At 41.2% G+C, this 23,812-nt stretch overlaps 1 protein-coding gene across 2 annotated transcripts in view; it reads left to right on the forward strand.

Moving 5' to 3' along the window:
* Positions 1-23,812, forward strand: part of NBEAL1 (neurobeachin like 1) — a 144,931-nt gene that overhangs the window by 86,779 nt on the left and 34,340 nt on the right. For both annotated transcript variants that reach the window (XM_059727082.1, XM_059727083.1), the window contains 13 exons: positions 1,856-1,944; positions 4,578-5,159; positions 6,062-6,237; positions 6,613-6,766; positions 7,415-7,543; positions 8,253-8,558; positions 8,670-8,819; positions 10,996-11,153; positions 13,168-13,292; positions 15,490-15,616; positions 17,221-17,366; positions 20,809-20,942; positions 21,775-21,876. In XM_059727082.1, the coding sequence (XP_059583065.1) occupies positions 1,856-1,944; positions 4,578-5,159; positions 6,062-6,237; positions 6,613-6,766; positions 7,415-7,543; positions 8,253-8,558; positions 8,670-8,819; positions 10,996-11,153; positions 13,168-13,292; positions 15,490-15,616; positions 17,221-17,366; positions 20,809-20,942; positions 21,775-21,876 (2,378 nt within the window). The remainder of the gene's footprint in view (positions 1-1,855; positions 1,945-4,577; positions 5,160-6,061; positions 6,238-6,612; positions 6,767-7,414; positions 7,544-8,252; positions 8,559-8,669; positions 8,820-10,995; positions 11,154-13,167; positions 13,293-15,489; positions 15,617-17,220; positions 17,367-20,808; positions 20,943-21,774; positions 21,877-23,812) is intronic.

The following is a 23,812-nucleotide window of genomic DNA, read 5'->3' on the forward strand; positions in this document are numbered from 1 at the left end:
CTGCACTGAATGTAACAGAAGGATCACTTCTCTTGATTAGTAAGTGACACTGCTGTTAATACGTTATGTTTTGGGGGTTTTTTTTGCCAACAAGAACCCACTGTTGGCTTGTATTGATGTTATTGTCCAGTATATCCTCCAGATCCTTCTCTGCAGTCATTCCGAAGTCTGTGTTTACAGAAGAAACTGTTTCATCCTAAGAGCAGGACTTTGCACTTGTTCTTGCTGGATTTCATCCGATTAACCTGCAGAAATGTCTAAAATCATTCAGGTCATTCTGAATCCTAGCCCTACCCTCCAGAGTGTTTGCACCCAACTTGGGGTCATCTGAAAATTTGCTACACTGAGTCCCCAGATCATTAATGGAGATATTAAACAATATGAGCCCAAGACAGACCCTGGGGAAATCCACTTATTACCTCCTCCCAACAAGACATTGAGCCATTAATGACTATGCATTGAGCATGATGATGCAGCCAGTTACGTATCTGCTTTATAGTCCTTTCATCTAGTCTGTATTTCCTTAGCTTATTAATGAGAACATTGTGAGAGACAATGTCAAGCGCCTTGTTAAAGTTCAGGTATATCATATCCACTGCTCTCCTGCATCCCCACAGCATGTCACTTTATCATAGAAGGAAATTGATTTAGGCATGACTCACTCTTGGTGAATCCAAGCTGGCTGTCTCTGATCACTTTGTTCTCTTCTGGGTGCTTAGAAATAGATTCCTTAATGTCCTGCTCTATCATCTTTCCAGCTGTTGACTGGTCTATAATTCTCCAGAACTACTATTTTTCTTTCTTAAAGATGGGCACTATGTTTGCCCTTTTCCAGTCATCCTGGACCTCACCTGACCTCCAGGGATTCTCAAAATAATAGCTAATGGCTCTGAAATTAGTTAACCAATTCCTTCAGTACTCTAGGGTATCTCTCATCTGGCCTTGCCAACTTTGAAAGTGTCTAGCTTCTCTAAGTAATCCCTAACCGCAGTGCCGCAGTAGTCTGGGCTACCGTGACATCCTTTCAAGGATGGCATACAATGTTAACACTGTTAGATGTGCAAACATAATTCATAAGATAAACTCAGAAATGTTAAATGGGAATTCCTAGTGCCCTGCTGTGGTCTTTCTGAGTTCTTCCCAATGGAAGAATTGGTCTGTAATTTTTCTGTGGTGAGAAAACTGAGTGAAAACTAAGAGCTGGTGTTTCCCCAGGTGTATCTTGCATCTAATGAAGAGTGCCTTGAATCTAATGAGGAGTACTATGTGTCCAACTAGGCTGAGAACTGCCCTACCCTGTTCTTCTACCACTCAAGGTGGTTTGTCTCCTTCCCTATCTTTACTGCCAACTGCACTCATCATCTGGTAGCTGACTTGATTTGCGAAGACTGAAGTAAAAAAAGGTATTAAATACTTCAGCCTCTCTGCACCATCCACAATTAAATTGCCTTTTACTTTCTATAACAGACCTGTCTTGCCTTGATATTGGTGGTTTCAATTTAATTAGTCTGTTAGTGTACTCTCTTTAAAGGTGAATTGAAAAAGATTTGTTTGGACCACTTGCACATGGTTGGGATAGAGTTAGAAAAGCCTTTGAATGCAATTAGTTCTTCTTAAGGTCTCTTGCATGCTTCATATTCAAAAGCTTGTCTAAATCTATCCCAGTCATGCAGTTGATCCAGTAAGAGATATCACTCGCAGAAATCCTTGCCTCCTTGTATGCTTCCTGGACCATCACAGGTACAACATCACTCCAACACTACCAAAACAATTGTTTGCTATTTCTCTATGTATAAAGATTGCCTGGAAGTTTTTGAATGTACTCTTTCTTTTTTCTCTTGGTTTCTCCCTGCAGATCCTGTTGTGAGTTATAGAGACCTAATAGCTGTAGTACACCTGGGTCATAGAGCAGATGTAAATGTCAGAGTGGCCATCTGCAGAAAGGTAGGTGCTGCTAATTTAAAAATAGCAAGTAACACTAACTTACGGACACACAGGGCTTCAGCATCTCATATATTGGTTATGGTATATGATGATGTATGTTATGTCTTTATACTAATTACATGAAGTGATGAAGCTTGATGTGCTGTTTGAAGCTATACTTTCAGTGATTTTTTTTTAAAACTCTTTGGCATTCAGTAAATGCCAAAGGTAATGTTTTCTGTGTCAAACATGTATTTTTCTACAGATAAATGCAGAATCCACACAAGATTTTGTGCAGGTCTTCTTTTACAAGTTTTTTTTTTTCCTGTGAGCATTTTCTTTCAATTTATTTTTTCATTTGTGTTTAAAAAGGTTATGAGCTTATGGAAATGCAAGGGAGGAACAGAATTTAGTTTCATCCTAAACTGTACTGTTTCTGGAGAAGGTCACTGAAATATTTCATGGCATAGGGTCAGGCTGTGAGATGCTATATTGTCTGTTGCAGATTTCATCACAGTTTGTCAAGTTGAACTGGAAATGAGACATGATAGTAATGCTGGTTCTTGGTTAATCAGAAAATATATATGATTTGTGTGTATACAGTGTTGTTTGTCCTCTCTGTTACCACCTCAAGAGTTAATAACACAAATTTTGTAGTTTATTGATTTTGAAAAGCAGTGTTCTGAATGTATATATAATTATGTAGATACATATTCTGAGTATATTTTCTGGGAATAGTTGCAAAATAGTGCCCATGACTTAAAAACATTATTGATATAATGTAGTTAAATTTCTTTGCTGAAATAAAATATAAAACTTTCTTTCTATGTAGTAATGAATAAATGGGTCATTATGACTACTGACAGACATTCATTTAAAGGCATGATGGTATCTGATCCCCAATCCCAACAATTGCACCTCTTGACATGCCTCACATGCATAGGAGTAGGTGTGATTTTTGAGATCGGGGATCAGATCTGTATCATGCCATACTTGCCAGTGTAGCAGGAACCTGGGATCATGATGACCTGGCAAGCTGAGAGTCAGATGCCTGACAGCAATCAGTTGTCACCTGGTTTCAGGGACTGCACTGAGGTCTGAAATCAGCCATCCAGAGCTACTCAGCATGGAGTTTTAAGTCCCCTACGGAGGAAGGCAAAGGCTTCCTCTGCTGCGAGTCTCTGTTTCCCTACACTAGCAGCATAGCCAGGGCTGCCTGGCACAGAGGTTAAAGTCCTGGCATGGGGTAACAGAAGCTCCTGGCCGGGGGGTGTAGAGGCTTTCCCTTGCTAGGGACTTTAAGCCCTATGTGGAGCTGCTCTGGCTGGGAAGCCTAGCATGGGGCAGTCTCTGCTGCTTCTGCCAGGAGCCTCTTCTTCCCCATGCCAGGTTGCCTGGCCAGAGCTGCTCTGTGCAGTGCTTTTAAACCCCTGGTGGGGTAAATTGAAGGCTTCCCTCATCTACACTGGGAGCCTCTGCTTTCCTGTGTCAGGTAGCCCAGCCAGAGTTTGCTGGCATACAGTTTTTATGTCCCAGCACAAGGTAGCATAGCCTTCCCCTGCAGGTACTTTAAGCCCTGTACCACGCATCTCTGGCTGGGCTGTCTGGTGCAGGAAAGCCTCTGCTCCCCCACTCCTGACTAGTGCTGCTCTGTACAGGATTTAAAACCCCAGAGAAATAAGCCAATGGGTTCTCCCTCGGCCCCCCCCGGAAGCCTCTGCTCTCCTGTACCAGGCAGCCCAGCGAGGGCTGCCAGCGGAGTGGTGTTCAAATCCAGGTAGGGAAAACCAAAATGGTTGGGCTGGCAGGACACATTGGTTAGACTATTCCTGAAAGAAGAGAACTCTGATATCAAGCATGGCGTTAGAGAGAGCAGGGCTGATTCCACAAAGGAAGATGAAAGGAAAGGCTTTCCCTCATCCAGCCTATGGGAAGGCCAAAAATCAGCTTTCTCAGCTACCTGCCACGTGTTAAATTTCCAGGCACAATTTAATGTAGAACATTTTTATGGCCCAGTCCAGTCACCAGTTTGGGGAAGAAGCAGGGCGCAGCAGGGTAAAGCCCCCAGCCCATTCTTCAATCTAAGCAGTTCTTGGTCTGGGGAAGAGGTAGGGAGCATTGCCCTGCTGTTCCCTTCCCCTTCCAGACCAGACTGAGAGATTGCAGGCATTCATTTTGCAAGAGCGTTTTTCTGCAAGGGAGAACTTCTAGGTGTCAACCTGAAAAATCTTTTTCCTGGAAGGCGGATTTCTGGGAAGGTGGGTTTCCCCTGGGAGAAATTGAATGAAAGTTTGTATGCTCCTAATTTCTACCAGGAGAGCAGCAATTCTTATAGAAGCATGATGCCTGTACACGGCCTGAGTTACTTGTCATATACAGTAGAAGAAAATAATGTGGTTTACTATTTTAATTCGCACAGAATAGATCCACACAGGCTTAACTTTCTCAGTGACTGTTTCGCTTTCTATTGTGAAGAATTATCTCTGGATCTCATATTCTCAATGGTCATTGACTAACTGTGTCACAAGAACATTTTTCTGTACCAGGCATCAAATGGAATGAGACTATAATGTTTATTATTAAAGGCTTGACTGGCTACCACCATGTAGCATAAGTTAATTTTTACATGCTTTGGAATCTTGTGTTCAATGCAGGTGTTACATCTTTTGCATTACCAGCTGGATGCAGCACAACAGATTGGTCAGCAGTTGGGCTGGCAGGACACGTTGGTTAGACTGTTCCTAAAAGAGAACTCTGATATCAAGCACGGCATTAGAGAGAGCAGGGCTGATTCCACAAAGGAAGATGAAAGAAAATTTTCTGCTGAAGAGCTTCGGAAACACTATGCTGACAAGGCAGAGGGGGAGAAATCTGGTGGTTTTGCCTCGGTTAATGGTTCATGTGATCAGTGGAGTTTGGAAGATGGCAGATCTGTAGATGCTGCTGCTCCTTTTTCTGGGACACTGCTGGAGGATACCTCTGTGGCTGAGATGTCTTTTAGGACAGAGGACCAAGAAGAGTTATGGCACAGTAATACTTCACACTTGAGTTTAGATTTGTCCCTTGTTGACTCCTATGTACTGGGTGATGGTGGGAATCAAATGACAGACAGCTTACCCAGCACACCATCACCTGTGGAGAACTCTAAACCTTTCTCTGGTCAGCCTGATAAAGAATCAAGCACTCTAAATGATATGGGCTTCAACCTTGATCTTTCTTTATTTGAATACCAAGGAGTAAGTAATTCTCCCCTTCCTCAAACATGTTTGACTTCCATTTTTATTTTTAATGTTTTTTAAAAAGCTCACCAGTTATACTGTTTTTTCTCTGAGAAAAGGGCAAACCAACTGGCTCTTTCATAGTGGGTGGCAATGCTTCTTTTTACTTAGTAAAAACATGTTTTTGAAGCACCTATATTAAAGTGATTATTTGAAATTGAAACTTTCTTCAAATCTGTGTCAACCAGATTTCCTTATGGCCATGAAAAATTGTGCATGGACCAAATCTGTGGTACCAAGGCTGAAATGTTAAATTTGTGGGTAGAGAAAACCAATTAGATTAAAAATCATAACAAGCTGCTATTGCAGCAATAATTTTATGTTAGCATTTTGTTTAATAGACCTTTTAGACCAGAGGCTGGGGACCTATGGCCCGTGGACCAGATCTGGCCTGCAGAGCCAGGATGTTGATAGCAATTCTGTGGTGTGGGAAATGACACACGGTAGTGTTCCTCTCCCTAAGCAGTTTTTCTGCCGCCTCCTGCCCCAGCCCTCCCTTCGCTCTCTCTTGTGCCCCCTTACTGTGCCCATCACTTTTGCTTTTGAATTAGTCCATGGTGGGAGTTGGTGGTGAGGCGTAAGGGGCAGCAGTAGCTGCAAGAAGGATAGAGCAGCTCTAGGCACAGGAGGGGAAAGCTAAAACAGCAGCAGCAGCGATGGTGGTTGGGTTACAGGCAGCAGCCTGCTTTTGTTCCCAGCTGCCTCATTTCAGTCCACAACTCCCTGAAGTTTAACAGTCTGGTCTAAAATGGGCATTGGCAAAGATGGATGAAATATGTAATCATTGTGTACTGTGATAAATAACAAACTTTTTGGAAACTTTTTACACTAAAAAGAGTACTTTTTTCACCATTTCCCAGGGATCTGAAGATGACCTCACACAATTGCTCACAGATAGTTTGCTCTGTGTAATGTGGAAAGGTCTAGAAAAGTCTGATGATGCTGCCTGGATTGAGAGGGGACAGGTGTTTTCTGCATTGACCAAGCTGGGGATATCCAATGAGTTGCTGCGACCTTCAGATGAAATAAAACTCAAGTGGGTACCATGTGATGGCATATTTCTTCTTTTGGAAGAGAAGGTGAAAGAGATGGTGTTACGGGTATTGTTAAGTTCTGGTGACAGAAGTTTAATAGGTTGTCTTTGATCTACTGTTGTTCTCACGCAAATATGATCAAAAGCATACTTATGCATCTGTATCTAATCAGTAATGGAGTTTAGTTGACAAAACTTATATGTATGCCTCTGACTTGCGTGACTCTAACAATCTTCTTTACCTCATTGGCTTATAGAGTAAAAGGCAATTACAGCACTACATATGCTTAGGCTCAATTAAATATGTAAGCTGATTTTTTTAAGCCACTTATTCTCAGAAAATCTAATAATTGCTTTGGGATTTTGTTTTCCATTTAGCTTGCTAGAGAAGATGCTGGAATGGGCAGTCACTGATAACAGAGATGCAAAAGCTCTCCTAACACACGCTGAAAATGCTTTTCGGCTCCTGCTCATTGTACAGGATTTTTTACAGGCAGAAGGGCTAGTCAATTCCAACTTGTGGACGGAGAAGGTAAGTAAATTTAATATGGTCTCAGATATTTATTAACATGCCAGTTTGGGTGATGTCAGCCCTTTAATCGTGTGATATTTTGTCTGTTGACAAGAGATTAAACAGCTTTAGCAGTTGATAGGGCAGTGAATTTGACTGTACTCCATTGGTGCTAATTTAATAATAAATTATCATTCTGTTTAAGTTAAGTAAATGTGAAAAAGGAGAAAGAAATGGAATCTAAATCAGTGACTGAACTAATGATTAAGTTTTATAGTACCTATCCTTTAGATTAGAGCCTTTATAACCAAAGCAATCATGTTTATAACTGCTCTACTTTTTGTGGAAATGAAATTTTATAGTGATAATTTAGAGAAACAGGATTTTTAGCTTTATGTGCACAAATAATTTCCTTCTTGTTTTATCAAATTGCATTGTAATGCAAATTGCTTTTGAAATGCTGAACTCTGTTAAATTGGTAGTTGTACTTCAGTCCTACAGTATATTTATTTTAATCACTTGGTTTAAGGTATGAGGACAGTCTGATTTGTCTGTAGATTTCTCAGCTCTTTAAAATTACTGTGCAATCCCATAGTTGTATTAGTATCTGAAAACTATTTTTTTTCTCTTTTTATTTTATGCCATACAATTCTTTCACTGTTAAAATAGCTCTTGGAAGAGCTGGTGACTCTGATGGATGACCTGTCAGTTTGGTACCCCGATGGCCCGGAATCAATCAAACTCTCCCAAGTGCAGGTGCAGTTGCTCCTTGGATTCATTGGACAAGATAATTTACAGGTTTGTTACTTATTTATGCATAGGATACTGTGCAAGACGCATGCCAACTATGTATAGTAAAAGCTGTGTTAACCGGCCTGAGTGGGGTAAGGGGGGTGCTAGGTATCTAAAAATTCCGGTTATCTGAGGCAAGGGTTTTCAACCTTTTTGAAACCCCCTGGGGGATGCGGGGGAAGCGCCATGTGTGAACTTCCCGTGCGCCTGCCCCCTCCCATGTCCAGCCGGAAATTCCGGTTAATAGAGTATTCCGGATAGCAGAATGCTGGTTAAGATAGCTGTTACTGTATATAACTATTAGTGAATATAAGGATTAAGCTTACTACAGTGGGTTTCCTGTAGATATCCTTGACCTTGTAAATTGGACACTTCAACAGCTTTTACCACATGCATATTTACACCTGTTTGTCCTCATCCCCTTAAAGTAGTTGCATATTTAATTGATTAAATGAAACTGTAAACTTTTCCTTGGTGCATATATGCAGTAGTTGCCACAATGGGGCAGTGATCCAGACTGAGGCTTTTGAACACTTTAGTACAAAAATATTAGCACAGTGTAGTGAAATCTGATCTGACTTATTGTGAGTTTCTGTATACCTGAGAAGCAGCTTGCAGTATGCATGCATCTCTGGTAAAATGTTAAATGCTTGCCACTAGCTTCATAGATTTTTGTGTGTTGAATTTGTATTTGCTTTTCTTTTTCTCTGTCTAGGTTTGTGCTATGGCAGCAGCTAAGCTAAACACCCTCCTTCAAACCAAAGTAATTGAGAGTCAAACTGAGGCATGCTACCTGCTGGGCAAGCTGGAAGGCATTCTGAGTAGATCAATCAAAGAGAAGACAGAAACATACTCATTCCTGATTCCTCTGGTTCGAACACTGGTATCCAAAATTTACCAACTTCTTTTTATGAACCTGCATCTACCTTCGTTGCCTTCTGCCAATGGCAGCCCTTCTTTCTTTGAGGATTTCCAAGAGTATTGCAGCTCTAGTGAATGGCAAATTTATATTGATAAATATGTAAGTAATGGCTTCTTTTGGGTATTCATCTATTTTCTCTTTACTGGGGCGAAGGGAATCTACTCAACCATCTTGTTTGGTTTTTTTTCCCCAAATATTTTTGTTTACCAGATTATTCCATACATGAAACAGTATGAAGACAATACGTTCAGAGAGGGCCGTGAGCATATGGCACTTTATTGGAAGGACTGTTATGAGGCTTTAATGGTGAATATGCATAAGCGAGACCGAGAGAGGGGAGAAAGCAAGCTGAAATTTCAGGTAAAGTTTTTAAGTTTCTAAAATCTATTTGCAGTGTTGCACAAAAAAGTGGAATCAGCTGCCAGCAGATGAAGGAGTTTATTTGTAAGGTGATCTCTGACCCCAGTATTCTGAGGGGAAAAAAAACATACCAAAGGCATATCCTACAAATGTGCATCTTGGAAGAACTGCTTTGAAAAATTTTTAATATCAAATCAAGCTGTAAAACTGAGTTATAGTAGAACATGTATGCCCCTCTCATAATACATTATCCCAGAATTATGCTTAGTGTTAGTTGCATCTTTTTAGCCCATTTTGAATTACCGAAAGCTGTTAGTCCCTACTACATTATGTCTTAAGTTAATGAATTTTTTTAAAGTTATTTTAATAAAATGAAAAAGGTTCAAAATTGTACCTAACATGAACTGCTCCCACATTAAACTTTGATTCATTTTTGTGTGCAGTGAATTAAATCAAAACTATTTTTTCTGTGTTCAGTTAAGATTGAAATTTAGTAGTAAAGGTACTACTTGCAGAAAGAATAGCAAATGTGGAAGAATAGCAAATTGCTTGCAGGAAAAATAGCAAATGTGGCATGCAACCAGCTTGGCTTGGCAGAGAACTCTTTGGTGAGCTTAAACAGAAAAAGCGAGCTTACAAGGAGTGACGGTTTGGACAAACAACTTTGGAGGAGTATAAGAATATTACTTTGTCATGCAGGGATGAAGTCAGAATGGCCAAGCACAATTGGGGTTGAAGCTAGTAAGGGATGTGAAGAGTAACAAGAAGGGTTTCTACAAGTATGTTAGCAACAAAAGCAAGGTCAGGGGAAGTGTGGGTCCCTTACTGAGTGAGGGGGCAACCTAGTGACAGATGATGCTGAAAAGGCTGAAGTACTCAATGCCTTTTTTTACCTTGGTTTTCACAGGTCAGCTCCCATAGTACTGCACTGGGCAATACAGTTTGGGGAGAAAATGGTGAAAGAACAGGTTAGGGACATTTACAAGTCCATGGGGCTGGATGCAGTGCATCTGAGGGGGCTGAGGGTATTAGCTGATGTGATTGCAGAGCTGCTGGCCATTATCTTTGAAAACTCGTGGTGACTGGGGGAGGTCCCAGATGATTGGGAAAGGGCAAATATAGTGCCTATCTTTAAGAAATGGAAAAAGGAGGATATAGTGAGCCTCACCTCAGTCCCTGGAAAAATCATGGAATGGGTCCTCAGAGAATCCGTTTCTAAGCACTTAAAGGTGAAGGCAATTAGGAACAGTCAGCATGGATTCACCAAGGGCAAGTCATGCCTAACCAACCTGATTGTCTTCTATGACAAGATAATTGGCTCAGTGGATGTGGGGAAAGCAGTGGATGTGGGGAAAGCAGTGGATGTAACATACCTTGACTTCAGCAAGGCTTTTGACACAGTCTCCCACAACATTCTTGCAAGCAACCATAGGAAGTACAGATTGGATGAATGGACTGTAAGGCAGATACAAATCTGACTAGATTGTTGGGCTCAATGGGTAGTAATCAATGGCTTGATGTCTAGTTGGCAGGCGGTATCAAGTGGACTGCCCCAGGGGTTGGTCCTGGGGCTAGTTTTGTTCAATATCTTAATTAACCATCTGGAAGACCGGATGAATTGCACCCTCAGATGACACCAAGGGGGGGGGGGTGGCATGTAGTAGATACGCTGGAGGGTAGACCTAGACATTTTGGAGGATTGGACCAGAAATCTCATGAGGTTAGATTCTGTGATTTCAAGTTACCTGTTAATTACAGTGAACAGTACAGTGGTTACATTTATTTATCTTTCCTTGCATTATATAAAAGATCCATATATGAGTTCTTTTCTTTGCCAGGCCACTAAAGCTAAATTACATTATAAAAAGCCAGAATGGTACTGAAAAATTCTAACGCTTCTGAAACCATAACTGGAACTCAAGTGCAGTCCATTTAGCATCCTGAACATGCAAACTCGTTTATACTTGACACATTTCATATGGCCAGTATCTGTCTTTCATTGTAAAATCTCTGATGTTTAACATACATGTTTTAAGTTTGCAGAATTTGTCAAGTTACTTGACAGTGTTTCCTCTTCACTGGTAGAAATTTATCCTTTGCTTTGAGCAAATGACTTCTGCAAATTCCAGGATTCTTGTAGGAAGCTGAGTAAGACTTATTTCCAGTTTTCTTTCAGGAGTATTTTGTGGAGCCATTTAACCGAAGGGCTCGCCAGGAAAATCTGCGTTACAACAGCACACTAAAACAACTTAATAGTCAGCGGACAGCTATACTGAGACAGTGGAGAGCAGCACAACTTTACCTCACTTGTGAAAGGGGCCCATGGGCCGAAAGGTAGGAGTGTAATCTTTTACTTAAATGCCATCTTGCATCTAAGAGAATTGCCCAGTCCCTTTATTTAATATTTCATACAGCTGGAATTGTAAAAGGTATTTAAACTATTTTAGTAGCCATTTTTGGTAGTCCTATTGATTGTTCTATTGAAGTATTTCCTGAATTATCAAAATACCAGTACTGATATTTAATATGTATCTGATTTCTTGGTAGATGAATATCACTGGGTGTATCTACTTGTGCAATTAATGCAAAGCAATAAACTCTGGAGCGCTTTGAACCAAAGTAAACTGCTCCTGGGCACAGCATCTACACATGTGCCCAGGACAACAGCAATATGAGCCAGGGCAGTCACTGTCTACGTGTGCATTTCAATACAGTAAATTACTCTGCTGAAAGGTAGTACTGTTTTACAGCAGAGTTGATTAGTTTACCAATTGGTCTACTCCACAGTGAAGTGGATGCGTAGATGCACCCACTGACAAATAACATGAAAATTAACTGAACAGAGAATTTTTAAAATTCATGACAGATAAATAGGATGTGCAGCAGACCAACAGTTGCTTAATATGCTTCAGAAAAATGAGATGTAATCTGTAATCAGAATTTGCCTTTGTATATAGGAATAGTTACAACATAGTTCATTTCCCTCTGTCGTCTTGAATTTTCCTGGAAGTTGTAGTTGTATAAGATATTCCTTACCTTGATGCTTATCAGCTGCTGAATTACAGTGGAGGGTAGATGTAGTTTGTAAAGTGCTTTGGGATCTGGGGGCACCTACACGTGAGTGCAGAGGCTGCTCCAACGCACTGGAATTCCAGCACTTTGGGGCAGGCTCAATAATCAAGTCTGCTGGAGAATGACAATTACTGCACTCTAGCAGCCTCCTGCATCTTGTGTATCGGTGTCCCCATGCTTAAAAATGGTAGCAGGGGTGCTTGAACTGAAGCTCATCAAATGAGCCACCCCCTCACCCCCAGAGCACATGTAAAAGTACCCTTTGGGACTGGAATGTAAAATAAAATTCATCTTTTTTACACGCTACTTCTGAAGTTGCTTATGTACTATAATTACTCAAATCCAAGATGAGATTTTTTTTTTTTCCCCTCAGGGAACATGGGGGGGAAAACAAGCCTCAGCTTGGATTTGAGTACCAGTACTCCGGCTCCTTCCCAGGGCAGCAAGCGTTGCTGCTGCTTGGAGTCAGCAACCATGGAATCAGCAGCAGTTCTGTGAGCCCCAGTCGGGGGCCAGGGCTAACATCCAAGATTGCGTAGTAGAGGGGGCCAGGGATCAGGCAGCATGGGTCAGGAAATATGGCAGCAGTGTGCAAGGGGGATTGGGCAGCAGCACAGGTCAGAGGGTGGACAAGCAGCTCATTGTGGGATGGGGCAGTAGTGCATGCTGCTGTCCCATCCCCTGACCTGCTCTGCTTCCCATTCCCCCTCCTGATGATCAGTGCAGGCTTCTGCCCCATCCCCAGCCCTGTGCTTCTGATGGAGCGGTAGTGCAGGTCAAGGGATGCAGCAGCAGTGCACGTGGGGGATCAAGCTGGAGATTGGGCAGCAATGGGAGTTATGGATCAGGCTGTACTGTGGGTTAGGGATCAAGTGGGGGACAGGCGGCAGGGCTCAGGCCAGGGCAAATGGTAGTGAGAGTAGGGGTTTAGGCAGGGGGGATAAGTGTCAGGAGACACGAGACAGGTATTGGGGGGGGTGGTAAGTGGCAGGGGTGCAAGGCACAGGAGTCAGGCTACTTGCCCCCCCACCATGATTGGTGACAAATTTAAGACAACATTCCAATAATTAGATTCTATACATGGAAAATTGCATCACGTTTTTATTTTCCATGTATAGAGTCTAATTGGGGGGGCGGGGGCTCATCTTAAATTTGAAGTTGCCTTGGATTTAGGTAGATACAGTAAATGTACACACAGCTTATGCTTTTGAATACAAAGCTGGCTAGATCCAGTTAATTTTCTTAATATTGGATTTTATATCTTTGTCACTTCTAGGAAAGAGAGTCCTATGCATTGGAAACTTTCAAATGTGGAAAATTACTCGCGTATGAGGCTAAAACTAGTGCAGAATTACAGCTTCAACTCCCATCAAGAGGCCAGTGCCCTAAGGGACAATCTAGGTGAGATGTGCTTACTGCTGCATTCTTCCTTTGAGAATTTGAATGGTTGACTACTTATTTTTATGATTATCAACATTTTCACAAATTTAAGGCATGGTGTTTGGTAGCTGTTTAAAATACATACATTTTTTTTCTCTAAACCACACCATGTTTCCTTATAACGAAATACACGCAACAAGATAAATGAGAGAGGGATGGTAGACTTGAATAAAGTTTTCATGAAAAATCTGTTTCACTGGGACACTGTTGCTTAAATCCCAAACAGAAGGAGATTTACTAATAAGGAAAGCTTTATCCATATATGTGTTGTTGCCAGAAGGCCTAGAGCAGTTCCTTCCCGCCCACCCCAAAAAGGAATAAGCAAATATGTAATAGGGTGATAGAACTATAATGGTCGTGGAAATGTATGGAAGGCAAAGATTTTTTTGTGATATCTTTTATTGAATCAACTGTATAATTGGGAGAAATGTTAGAGAAGCTTTTAGGCACGAAGTGCCCTTCAGGTTCAGATTACAAAAAAAACCCCTTTCCTCTCAAACATAAGTGATCTTTCTTAGTTATCAGATAGTCTGGGTTCAAATTTAAAGAGAACATCTGACATCATAAAGAATTATAAATGTGATCAAGTGTCTGATCATAATTATAACTAGGTAAGCAGATGATGTTGCATTTTTCATATATAGAAAAACTCCAAAAATATAATTAAGCAGATTTATTAAAAGAACTTCTGATCAATAATATAGCACCAGGAGGGTATTTTTAAAAAATTGTTTGATTAAACTAATATTTTAATATAGCCTCACAATACAGAAACTGGAGCTAGGGGTCATAAAAAGAAACTAGTATACAGTAAGTTTAAAACTAACAAGAAGTTCTTTCTCACACATCATGTAACTGAAGTGTGGAACTCATTGCCACAAGATGTGGAAGCTGACAATTTAACTATTTTCAAAAAGGAATTGGACAATTTCTTGGAGGAAAAATCCATCAGTAGCTTTTGAGCATGGGAGTTAGGGGTACAGCCTCTGAATCGGAACTTCATAGACGTTAAATGCTGGAAGTTGCAAGTGAGAAAGGAACAGTAGGAAAACCCCTGGTCATACGCTGTTCACTCTCCTTTTCAGCATCCACACTCTGCTACTGTGTGACACAGGGAGACTGGGCCAGATAGACCTATGGTCTGACCTGATAAATGGCAGTTCTTACATTCTTAACCTTCCAAGGACACTTCTTCGAAATTTTTCTTTGAAAGAGGAGGCCTTGCCCAGCTCAGGTTACAGTAGATGCTTGGGAAATGTTATTAAATATAAAGGATAGAAACCCCATTCACATCCGGAGCAGAATAATGAGAGTATTTTATGCTTAGGGGAGGTGCTAGTCTAAAGGTAACTGTTATTAAAAGAAATATTATTGCAAGAAATATCTGCAACAAAAACACACAAAATGTCTGTGACTGCAATCTCTACACTCATATTATACACATTTTATATTAACCTTGACCTAGTTTAGTTAGAGCACTTGTATCTTAACTTGAAAATTCATTTTATTGAAGCTATGCTATGTTAGCTCTTTTTCTCTATGATTGTTATGTAGTGCTTTGCAGTAAAAATTGAAGAGAAGGACTCATGTAAAAACAGATAGAAATGGTTTAGGTCAAAGCATTTTAATGCAGTGAGCAAGAGACAGAAACTGTTTGAAGGTTTGATTGCTCTGTTTTTACTTCTTATGAAATGCCAGAGAGTCTGTGTCATGTAATAATGGATGGATAGAGCTTACTGACCTGCAGTGACCAAACTTGGTTTTGATTTTTAGGTATTTATTCATTCCAGGACTCAAAACTACAACACTCCTAAGTTTGAACCCATGGCCATGCCAGAACATGTTTATGCAAAACATTACAAAGTATTCATTGATGCTGCTGAATAGACTATAAGCTCACAAGTAACTTGTATTCGTGTCCTCCTTGGCTTAGCTACAGTTATAATACCTTGCTATAAACTTGGAGATGTTTTTAAACTATTCTACTTGCCTCCCTGCGGTATATTTTCTTAATTCCAAGCTGCTCCTTCTCCAGTAAGAATAATGTGCAGCAGCAATAAACATAGTCAGTTGCTACCATTCAACTATCAAGAAGCATTGTGAAATTTAAAAAATCTGGTTTTTGTTTGAGTTGAAAATCTGTCTCTTATTCCAAAAGGAGTACATCAGACACAGCCAGCTAGCGAGTCTCTGCTTCTGGAAGTGGTAAAGCAGGTGAAAGTCAGTGACATGGAGGATGATGTCCTTGAATTGCCAGAAGAAGACACAGCAGCCAGTATAAACAAGTATGTACAGCAGCTTGGAGAACCTTGAAATTCATTTCTACCCAGCTCTGAACAACTTTGTTCAGAGTTGGCCCTAGGGATAGCAGGGCTTATCTAACGTGCTAGTTGGCAATAATTCCCAAGGTTGTACCAACAACGTAAGTATAGCTTGAATTTAACAGTCTGCAGTCCTCACTCTTCCAGTCGCATGCAGGTTAAGAGGTGTAGGTGTCACTTATGCTGTCCACATGTCCATGAAAATTCCCCTGCCTGAAAGATTCACCGTCCAGGGGATGCAGTCAAACTGTGGTTTCCTTCATATCACCAAAATGGCCAGAAACGAATGGAACTGAGTAGATAATGTGTCTAGTAACTGCATATGCAGAATCTTTTGAACAATTCTTTGTCCCTACAAAATCTCAGAAGTGAAAATGGAAGCCTCTGTGAAGATCATATATTTTGTTTTATACATTGAATAATAAATATTTACTGTCTTATATGTATTATAACTTTAAAGTTACTAAAGCCAGCACATGTATCTATGTAATAATTAAACCTTTTATCACAAAAGGTTCATTAACCTATTTAAAATATTCCTGTGGTTAATTTGCAGTATCTTGGAAAGTAGTACTAAGGACATTTACCAGATAAAGCTCTTCTACAGACTGAGAATCTGATTTGGCTTTCTTCTAAGCTTTTAGCACTTTGTGAGCAATATGAAAATTGGCATTATGCTTTATACTGTTGATAATATCAGATCCATCCTGTCAGATCTTATTAGATAAATAAAATGACTGGGAAGGAAAGATATGTAAAATTCTGCCAAGAAAGAACTGAGGCTTGAAGTCTAGTGTTTCAATCTGAGGTAAGATGGTTGCGTAAATGAAATAACGGGTGTAGGTTGTAGCCTACACCTGTCTGCTTGTTGGTCTAAGGACACAGGCAGATAAGGTTCTATGGGTAAATCTGATCTCTTTTATTAGACCAACTCAAATAGTTGGAAAAATTCTTCTTAGCAAGCTTTCGGGCACAAACACCCTTCATCAGGGTGAGGAAGTGTCTGCAGATGGCCTGTGCTCTCCCTGGATGGAGTGGTAAAGCAGCCAGAGGCCAGTGCATATGCAAGAAAGTAAAGCCAGTCAGTGAAAATATAAATTGAGGTGGTCAGTAGATGGGACACAGATGCGGGTGTTGCAGGGAGGAATAAATGTAACTGCATTCAAACGATGAGATAAGAGAGTGGGGAGGAAAGGGAATGAGAATTTCTGGTAAAAAGTGGAGGGTTTACTTGGGGAGTCAGATATTAGGCAGGTTATGATGTGTCACAAATCCAATGTCTGTATTTAGTCCATTATTTTTGTTTGTATCCAGTAGATTGAAGTGAAGTTGATAGGCTCATCTGTGAAAGGTATTTTGTAAATTCCCTTTGAGGATTAGAACTGAGAATTAGAGAGAGCGTGGTTTTCTTGTGAAATGAAATAATGTACATGAAATAATGGAACTTTTTGTGTGATGCTCTTAAAACAGATCAGATTTAATTCTTTTCTAAATTGTTCTTTTATTTTTCTACTTGATGGAACTGGAAAATTCAGAAAAAACAATGACAGTTGGTTGTGTTGTTGTAGGGATGAGAAGGAGGAGCAAAGCCAGAAAGAAAAGTTAGTATTGTCTGAAGACTGTGAACTTGTTACAGTAATTGATTTAATACCTGGAAGACTGGAGGTAACTACTCAGCACATATGTTTTTTTGATGGTAGCATTGAAAAAGAAGGTGAGCGTTACTAATAACTCATTTTCCTTCTTAACATAGTGCATCATGATGTTCTTACAAATATTATTAACATCCTTTTTTTCAATGAACATCAAACTGAGTTCCAGAAACCTTTCTGCTAGTTAGCAAAATTGTTCATAAAGTTCACTAAACAGGCGACTTGAATAATTCTTTTGGAGCAAAGGTTTTGTAAACATAACTGTTCACTGAGCCATTTTGTTAACCCAGGCTGCTTAGATTTTATTTTCTTGGGTAATACCAGGGTTTTTCATATATTTCATAGACATTTGGGCTGGAAGGGGCCCCGGAGGATCGAGTCCAGCCCCCTGCCCCAGAGGCAGGAAGTCAGCAGGGATCATAGGATCCCAGCAAGATAAGCATCCAAATGTGTCTTGAAGGCATTCAGAGTGGGTGCTTGAACTGCCTCCGGTGGCAGTCTATTTCAAACCTTGGGGGCTTAGACAGTGAAGAAGTTCTTTCTTATGTCCAGCCTGAATTGGTCGCAGCGGAGTTTGTGACAGTTCGATCTTGTCATCCCTTGGGGTGCTCTGGTGAACAGACGTTCCCCCAGATCCTGATGAGCACCCCTGATAAACGTATAGGTGGCCACCAGATCACCCCTGAGCCTGTGCTTTTCCAGGCTAGAGTCCCATGGCTCTCAGCCTCTCATCATAAGGTCTATGTTCCTGACCTCTGATCATGTGCATGGCTCTTCTCTGCACCCTCTCAAGCTTCTCCACATCCTTTTTGAATTGTGAAGCCCAAAACTGGACGCAGTACTCCAGCTGTGGCCTCACCAAGGCCAAGTACAACGGGAGAATGCTGTCCCGGGATTTGCTTGAGAAGCATCTATGGATGCAAGCCAGCGTTTTGCTTGCTTTACTAGCCGCAGCATTACACTGAAGGCTTGTGTTCATCTTGTGGTCAACCATGACCCCCAAGTCCCTTTCATCTGTAGTGCTAACCAGCATAGCACTACCGAGCCTATAAGCATGCTGCAGGTTTTTCCTCCCAAGGTGGAGAACCTTGTGTTTTTCAGTGTTGAACACCATCAGGTTCTCATCTGCCCATTTCATGAGCCTGTCAAGATCCGCCTGGATCACCCTCCTGTCCTCAGGCGTGGATGCTTTACCCCAGAGTTTGATGTCATCGGCAAACTTGGCCAGTCTGCTTCTGACACCAATGTCCACATCACTGATGAAGATGTTAAACAGTATAGGCCCTAGGACAGAGCTTTGGGGGACCCCACATCACAGCGCACCAAGACAGTTGACTTCCATCAACCACCACCCTCTGGGTCCTACCGCGGAGCCAATTCCCCAGCCAGTGGATTGTGGTGAAACCGAGGCTGCAGTTAACCAGTTTAGCCAAGAGGTGATCAGATTGGGATACCTGATTGAAGGCTTTTTAAAAGTCAAGATATACAATGTCCATCTCTTTCCCCTTGTCCAGGTGATAAGTCACCTGGTCATAAAAGGAAATGAGATTGGTCAAGCAAGACCTACCCGCAACAAACCTATGCTGAGTATCCCTCAGGATATTGCTGTCAACTAGTCTGTTAAGGATGGCCTCTTTGATAATCTTTTCCAAGACCTTCCCCAGGATAGCGGTCAGGCTGATGGGCCTGTAGTTTGCCAGATCTACTTTCCTCCCTTTCTTGAAGATAGGCACGACATTGGCCCTCTTCCAATCATCGAGCACTTCACCAGAGCGCCTGGAGCTCTCAAAGATCCGTGCCAGGGGCTGAGCTATGATACTCGCCAGCTCCTTGAGTACCCTTGGGTGTAACCCATCAGGGCTGGCTGACTTGAAGGTATCCAGCCTGTCAAGGTGTTCCTTCATGAGGTCAGCTTCAATGGAGGGCAAGGAATCTCCCTCACCTGGGCCTCCCTGACCCACAGTGGGCAGGGCCGTCCCATGGGACTGCTGAAAAACTGATGCAAAGTACCCATTTATCAAGTTCACATTTTCCTGGGCGTCAGTTGTCAGTTGCCCCATCTGGCTTAGCCAGGGGTCCAGCGTTGCCCTTGCTTTTCCTCTGGCTCCCCACATATCTAAAAAGACTTTTTATTTTCCTCGATATTTGTAGCTAGCTGGAGTTCCATTGCAGTCTTGGCTTTCCTGATTTGCTTTCTGAAGGTCCAGATAAGAGCAGAGTATTCCTTCTTGGTGGCGGTTCCAGTCCTCCATTCTTTGTAGGTCTTCCTTTTAAGACACAGGAGGTCCACCAGTTCCTTGGAGAGCCAAGGGGGCTGCTGTGCCCTTTTGCTGCCTTTCCTCCGAGACGGGATGGACTTTGCTTGCGCATCCAAGATTGCTTCCTTGAGGAGCAACCACTCGTCCTGAACTCCCCTCTCCATTGGGTTGTGGCCTTTTAGGGCCTCTCTGACAAGCGTTCTTAGCTTGTCAAAGTCAGCTTTCCTGAAGACAAGGACTTCTGTATTATTGACTGACTTACCAGCTTTATGGCACATGGTGAAGGTGATCAGCTCATGGTCACTGTCACCCAGCTCCCTTCGATCGTTAGGTCACTGATTAGGTCATCCCCGGTTGCCAATATGAGGTCAAGCAGCGCTTTACCTCTTGTTGGCCCATAGACTTCCTGCGTCAGATAGAGGTCATCCACACGAGAGAGAGCTTTGCGTCCACTCAGATTTGGCCGAGCGCTCTTCTCACGAGATATCTGGGTAGTTAAAGTCTCCCATGACAACCATACACTGGGATCGTGTGGCCTCAGCCAATTCCCTGGTGAACTCCTGGTCAAGGTCTTGACTCTGGGTAGGGGGTCTGTAGTATCCCTTGTGCCGTTGTTACTATGTTATTAAGAAATAAAGTACCTTTCATTTTACAGGGATAAATGAGAGTTCCCTGTAATCTCTTCCATGCTAGTGACCAATTATACTGAAAGATGAGCTTTGTTCCCCATATGAATAGATAAAAGAAGTAGTTTGAAGCATTAATTAGCTATAACCATTTGATGACCTTTTGTAGGGAAGTTAATATGTGCTAACAGCCCAACATGTGATTTGAACTTGGGAAAGTGAACTGAACTGTTTGACCAAAGGAAATATAAAAACTTTACACAAATGGCATATTAACAAGCTAGTCTTTTCAGTTAGTGGTCTACTACTAAGGACTGTTTTTGAGCAAATCTTGGTTTTGTCAAGGGCTTTTAAGGATGAAAAAATTATCTTTCAGTTTACCAAAAAATGAGAAAAGAAACATTTACTTCTATTTCTCTATCACAGGAACACTGCTTGAAGGCTGGAATGATTGCCAGCCAAGTATCCGTAGTTGTATATAGCTACAGATAATCTTGCATTAAATGAAACTACCATTTCTAGATGACAGTGCAGTATTAGGAATTTATTTTGACTTGTGGAGTACAAGTACCACTGTGAAGTATATTTTTGATCAATAACTGAAGTTGTTTTGTTCCCAGGGGTAGGTTATGATTTCAAATGGGCTCTTTCTCAAATTCGAGAGATACACTTGCGTCGTTACAACTTGAGGAGGTCAGCTTTGGAGATCTTTCTTACTGATCAGACCAACTACTTCCTTAACTTCAATAAGGAGGTATGAACATGTCATATGTCCCTAATGATCATTCAGCACAAATGGAAAGTTGTAGCTCAGTGGCCATTTCAAATTTGACTCACTGCATCATCTATAGTATTATCATAGTTGCATCAAAATATGTGCTAGATTAAGCTATGTTGGGAAATAAGGATATGGACCGTATCTTGTTGGAATAATCAAAAGGAGAAAAAATGTTCCAACGTTGAACAGCTATGCAATTCTACCTCACCAGAAATTATATGAAGGGTAACTTTCATATTATACAGATTTTAAATAATTTCTACAAATGAATCATGAAATGGTGGATACTGTGTTCTGTGTAACACTGGGATTGGAAAATAGAAATTATTACAATTTTTCCCTCCTGATGGTTTGAAAAATTGTTTTTCTCTAAAATGATCCCTTTTAGGTAGGGCTACAAGAACTAACTGAACATGGATGGATTAAATACTGAACTGATGAGTTAGTTTTACTGGTAGCTGCTATGTACAAGGCATTTAAAGTGAAGATATCAGACGAGTAACTTGTACAGTAAACATTTTTTACAACTGAAGATGCATAATAGAGTTTTCAGTGGAATTGGTTTGGATATGATGATTAGTTTTGCTGGTTGTGATTTGTGCAAGAGTCAAATTTGTTTTAGTCACAAATATTATCTATTCCTAGTTCCTACAGCTGAATAAAAATGTTTTTTGGCAACATGAGAAGAGCATAATTCAAAATGCAATCATTTTTTTAATTAATCGATGATGAAGGTTGCAGACTGTTTTGTTAGCTGCATTCTTTAGTGTGATTTTTTTTTTGCATGTTTGTTTGTTTGTTTTTACAGGTGAGAAACAAAGTATACAGTCGAATTTTGTCACTTCGCTCTCCAAATATTTATGGGACCAGGTCTCCTCAGGAACAGTTTAAAGCTTCAGACTTGATGCAGGTACATAGATTTTAGTGGGAATAGATGTAGAGAATTTGAGCATTTTTCAAAGAACTGGTTTAAAAATAAAATTCTGAAGCTAGGGTTTATGATAATTTTTCACTGTTTCTGGACATGAATGGCAAGGGGGCTATCTTTTCCCCTCACTTCTGTCTGTCAGGACCACCAGCCAGATCCGGCCCACAGACAGCCTGGGCACTGCCTGTCCAGCCCACTGGCCAAAGAGGTTGAGCACCATCAGTCTAAACCAAGACTCTTATTCCATTACCTGGATTAGCTTTTATAACACGCAAGTCCCTCAATGGGTTAACTGCATTTTTTTCCTCTCCTACTCACCTTGCCTCTCTCACCAGCGCCTCCTCATTTTCCCTCCCCCTTTCCCTGCCCTTTGTATTCTAATCACAGCTTTCTATTTAGAAGCTCTGCTTCCTTCAGTCCCTTCACAGCATCTGATGAAGTAAGCCCTTTGCTTATGAAAACTTATGCTATAAATCCCTAATTTAGCTAGTCTGTAAAGTGCAAATCTACCCTGCCTTTATAAAGATCTGTAGCCACAAACTCAAAGCCCAAGAACCAACTTCAACCATGGATAGCAGTTAAATAATTCCTTCAGGCCTCAAGTGTTTCTAGAAGAAAATCTGCTTGGTAAAAAACTCAACATATGGCATTTGACAAGTTAGAGTTTATTCCCCACTTGAGTCAAATTCATGTCTTCCTATACTAAGTGCTTTCCTTAGTGTATACAGTTACCAGATTCATACCACTTTATCAATCTGGGTGTCTGCAGGAGCATCGTGTGCAAAAAAATTAGAGGACACTTGCAGTAATTTTACTTCTGGTGTTAGCAAATAGGTTTGGCCAAACATTTGTTTCTTTCATTACCCACCAAAATAATTTGCCATGCAACCTATTATAATGGGTATCTGCAGCAAAACCCAGTTGAAGTATGACATGTATAGGTCCTACTTCCCACTTACAGTGCAGTAATCGTAGCTTGCAAGTAAAATGTCAATTTTCAGAAGAAAGAAAAATTACCATATTTTTTCTGACTTCACTCAACAGCCTTATCTGTGTCTTTGGCAGATACATTAATTATGCAATAAATGCAATATCACTCATATGATAATTGTAACACGATGCTGTAAAATGGCAAACCAGCTACAAAGATGCTTCATATTTAATGTGGAACATCTTTGTGGCTGGTATGTGTGGTGCTTTAATTTAAATGTGTGGCATGCAGAGTGGCAGAGCAAGGCATTTTAAAAGTTCTGCAGTGCTGCGGAGCCAAAGGGCTCCCCCTGCACTAGACATGGTTGCAACCTTCCCTGGTTGCTGATATGCTCCATATAGGCCAGGACATATAGAAAAGCTATGGTGCAGGGAATTCATGTGTATCCCTTGTGCCCAGCATGGTTGCAGCCCCATCCCAATGCAGGCTGTAGGGCAAGGCTGCAACTTGGACACAGGTAAGGGGGGGCCTGTCAGCTCCCCATGCTGTGGCATTTTCAAATGCTTTGCTCTGCACCCTGCGTGTGGGTGCAGGTCAAGCCTCAAAACATAAACAGTACACACTTTCCCCCATGGCCAATGTATAGATTCTGAGATTTGAACCCCAAATGGGGCTGCCCTATGTCCCATCGTGAAACTCAGCTGAGTATATCATGCATGGTAAGACTCACTGTGTTTGAGATAGCACATAAAATTCCTCAGATCCCAGTTGCACTGTTAGTTTAATATCTGCTGCAGGCCTATGTCTTTTTGCATCACTAGACCTATATTTTCTTTGAGGAAAAGAGGGGGAGTTGTACTGTTGTTCAAAGGTTTAGTATTTCCCAATGTTTCTCCATTTTACATTTTCTCCTTCCTGACACTTGAGCTCCACCATTTTGCTCTCAAAGTGTAATAGACAGAGCTCCATAGAAACAGTCTGCACAGG

Source organism: Alligator mississippiensis, chromosome 4, assembly GCF_030867095.1.
Source record: "Alligator mississippiensis isolate rAllMis1 chromosome 4, rAllMis1, whole genome shotgun sequence".
In the NCBI taxonomy this organism is placed as follows: domain Eukaryota; kingdom Metazoa; phylum Chordata; order Crocodylia; family Alligatoridae; genus Alligator; species Alligator mississippiensis.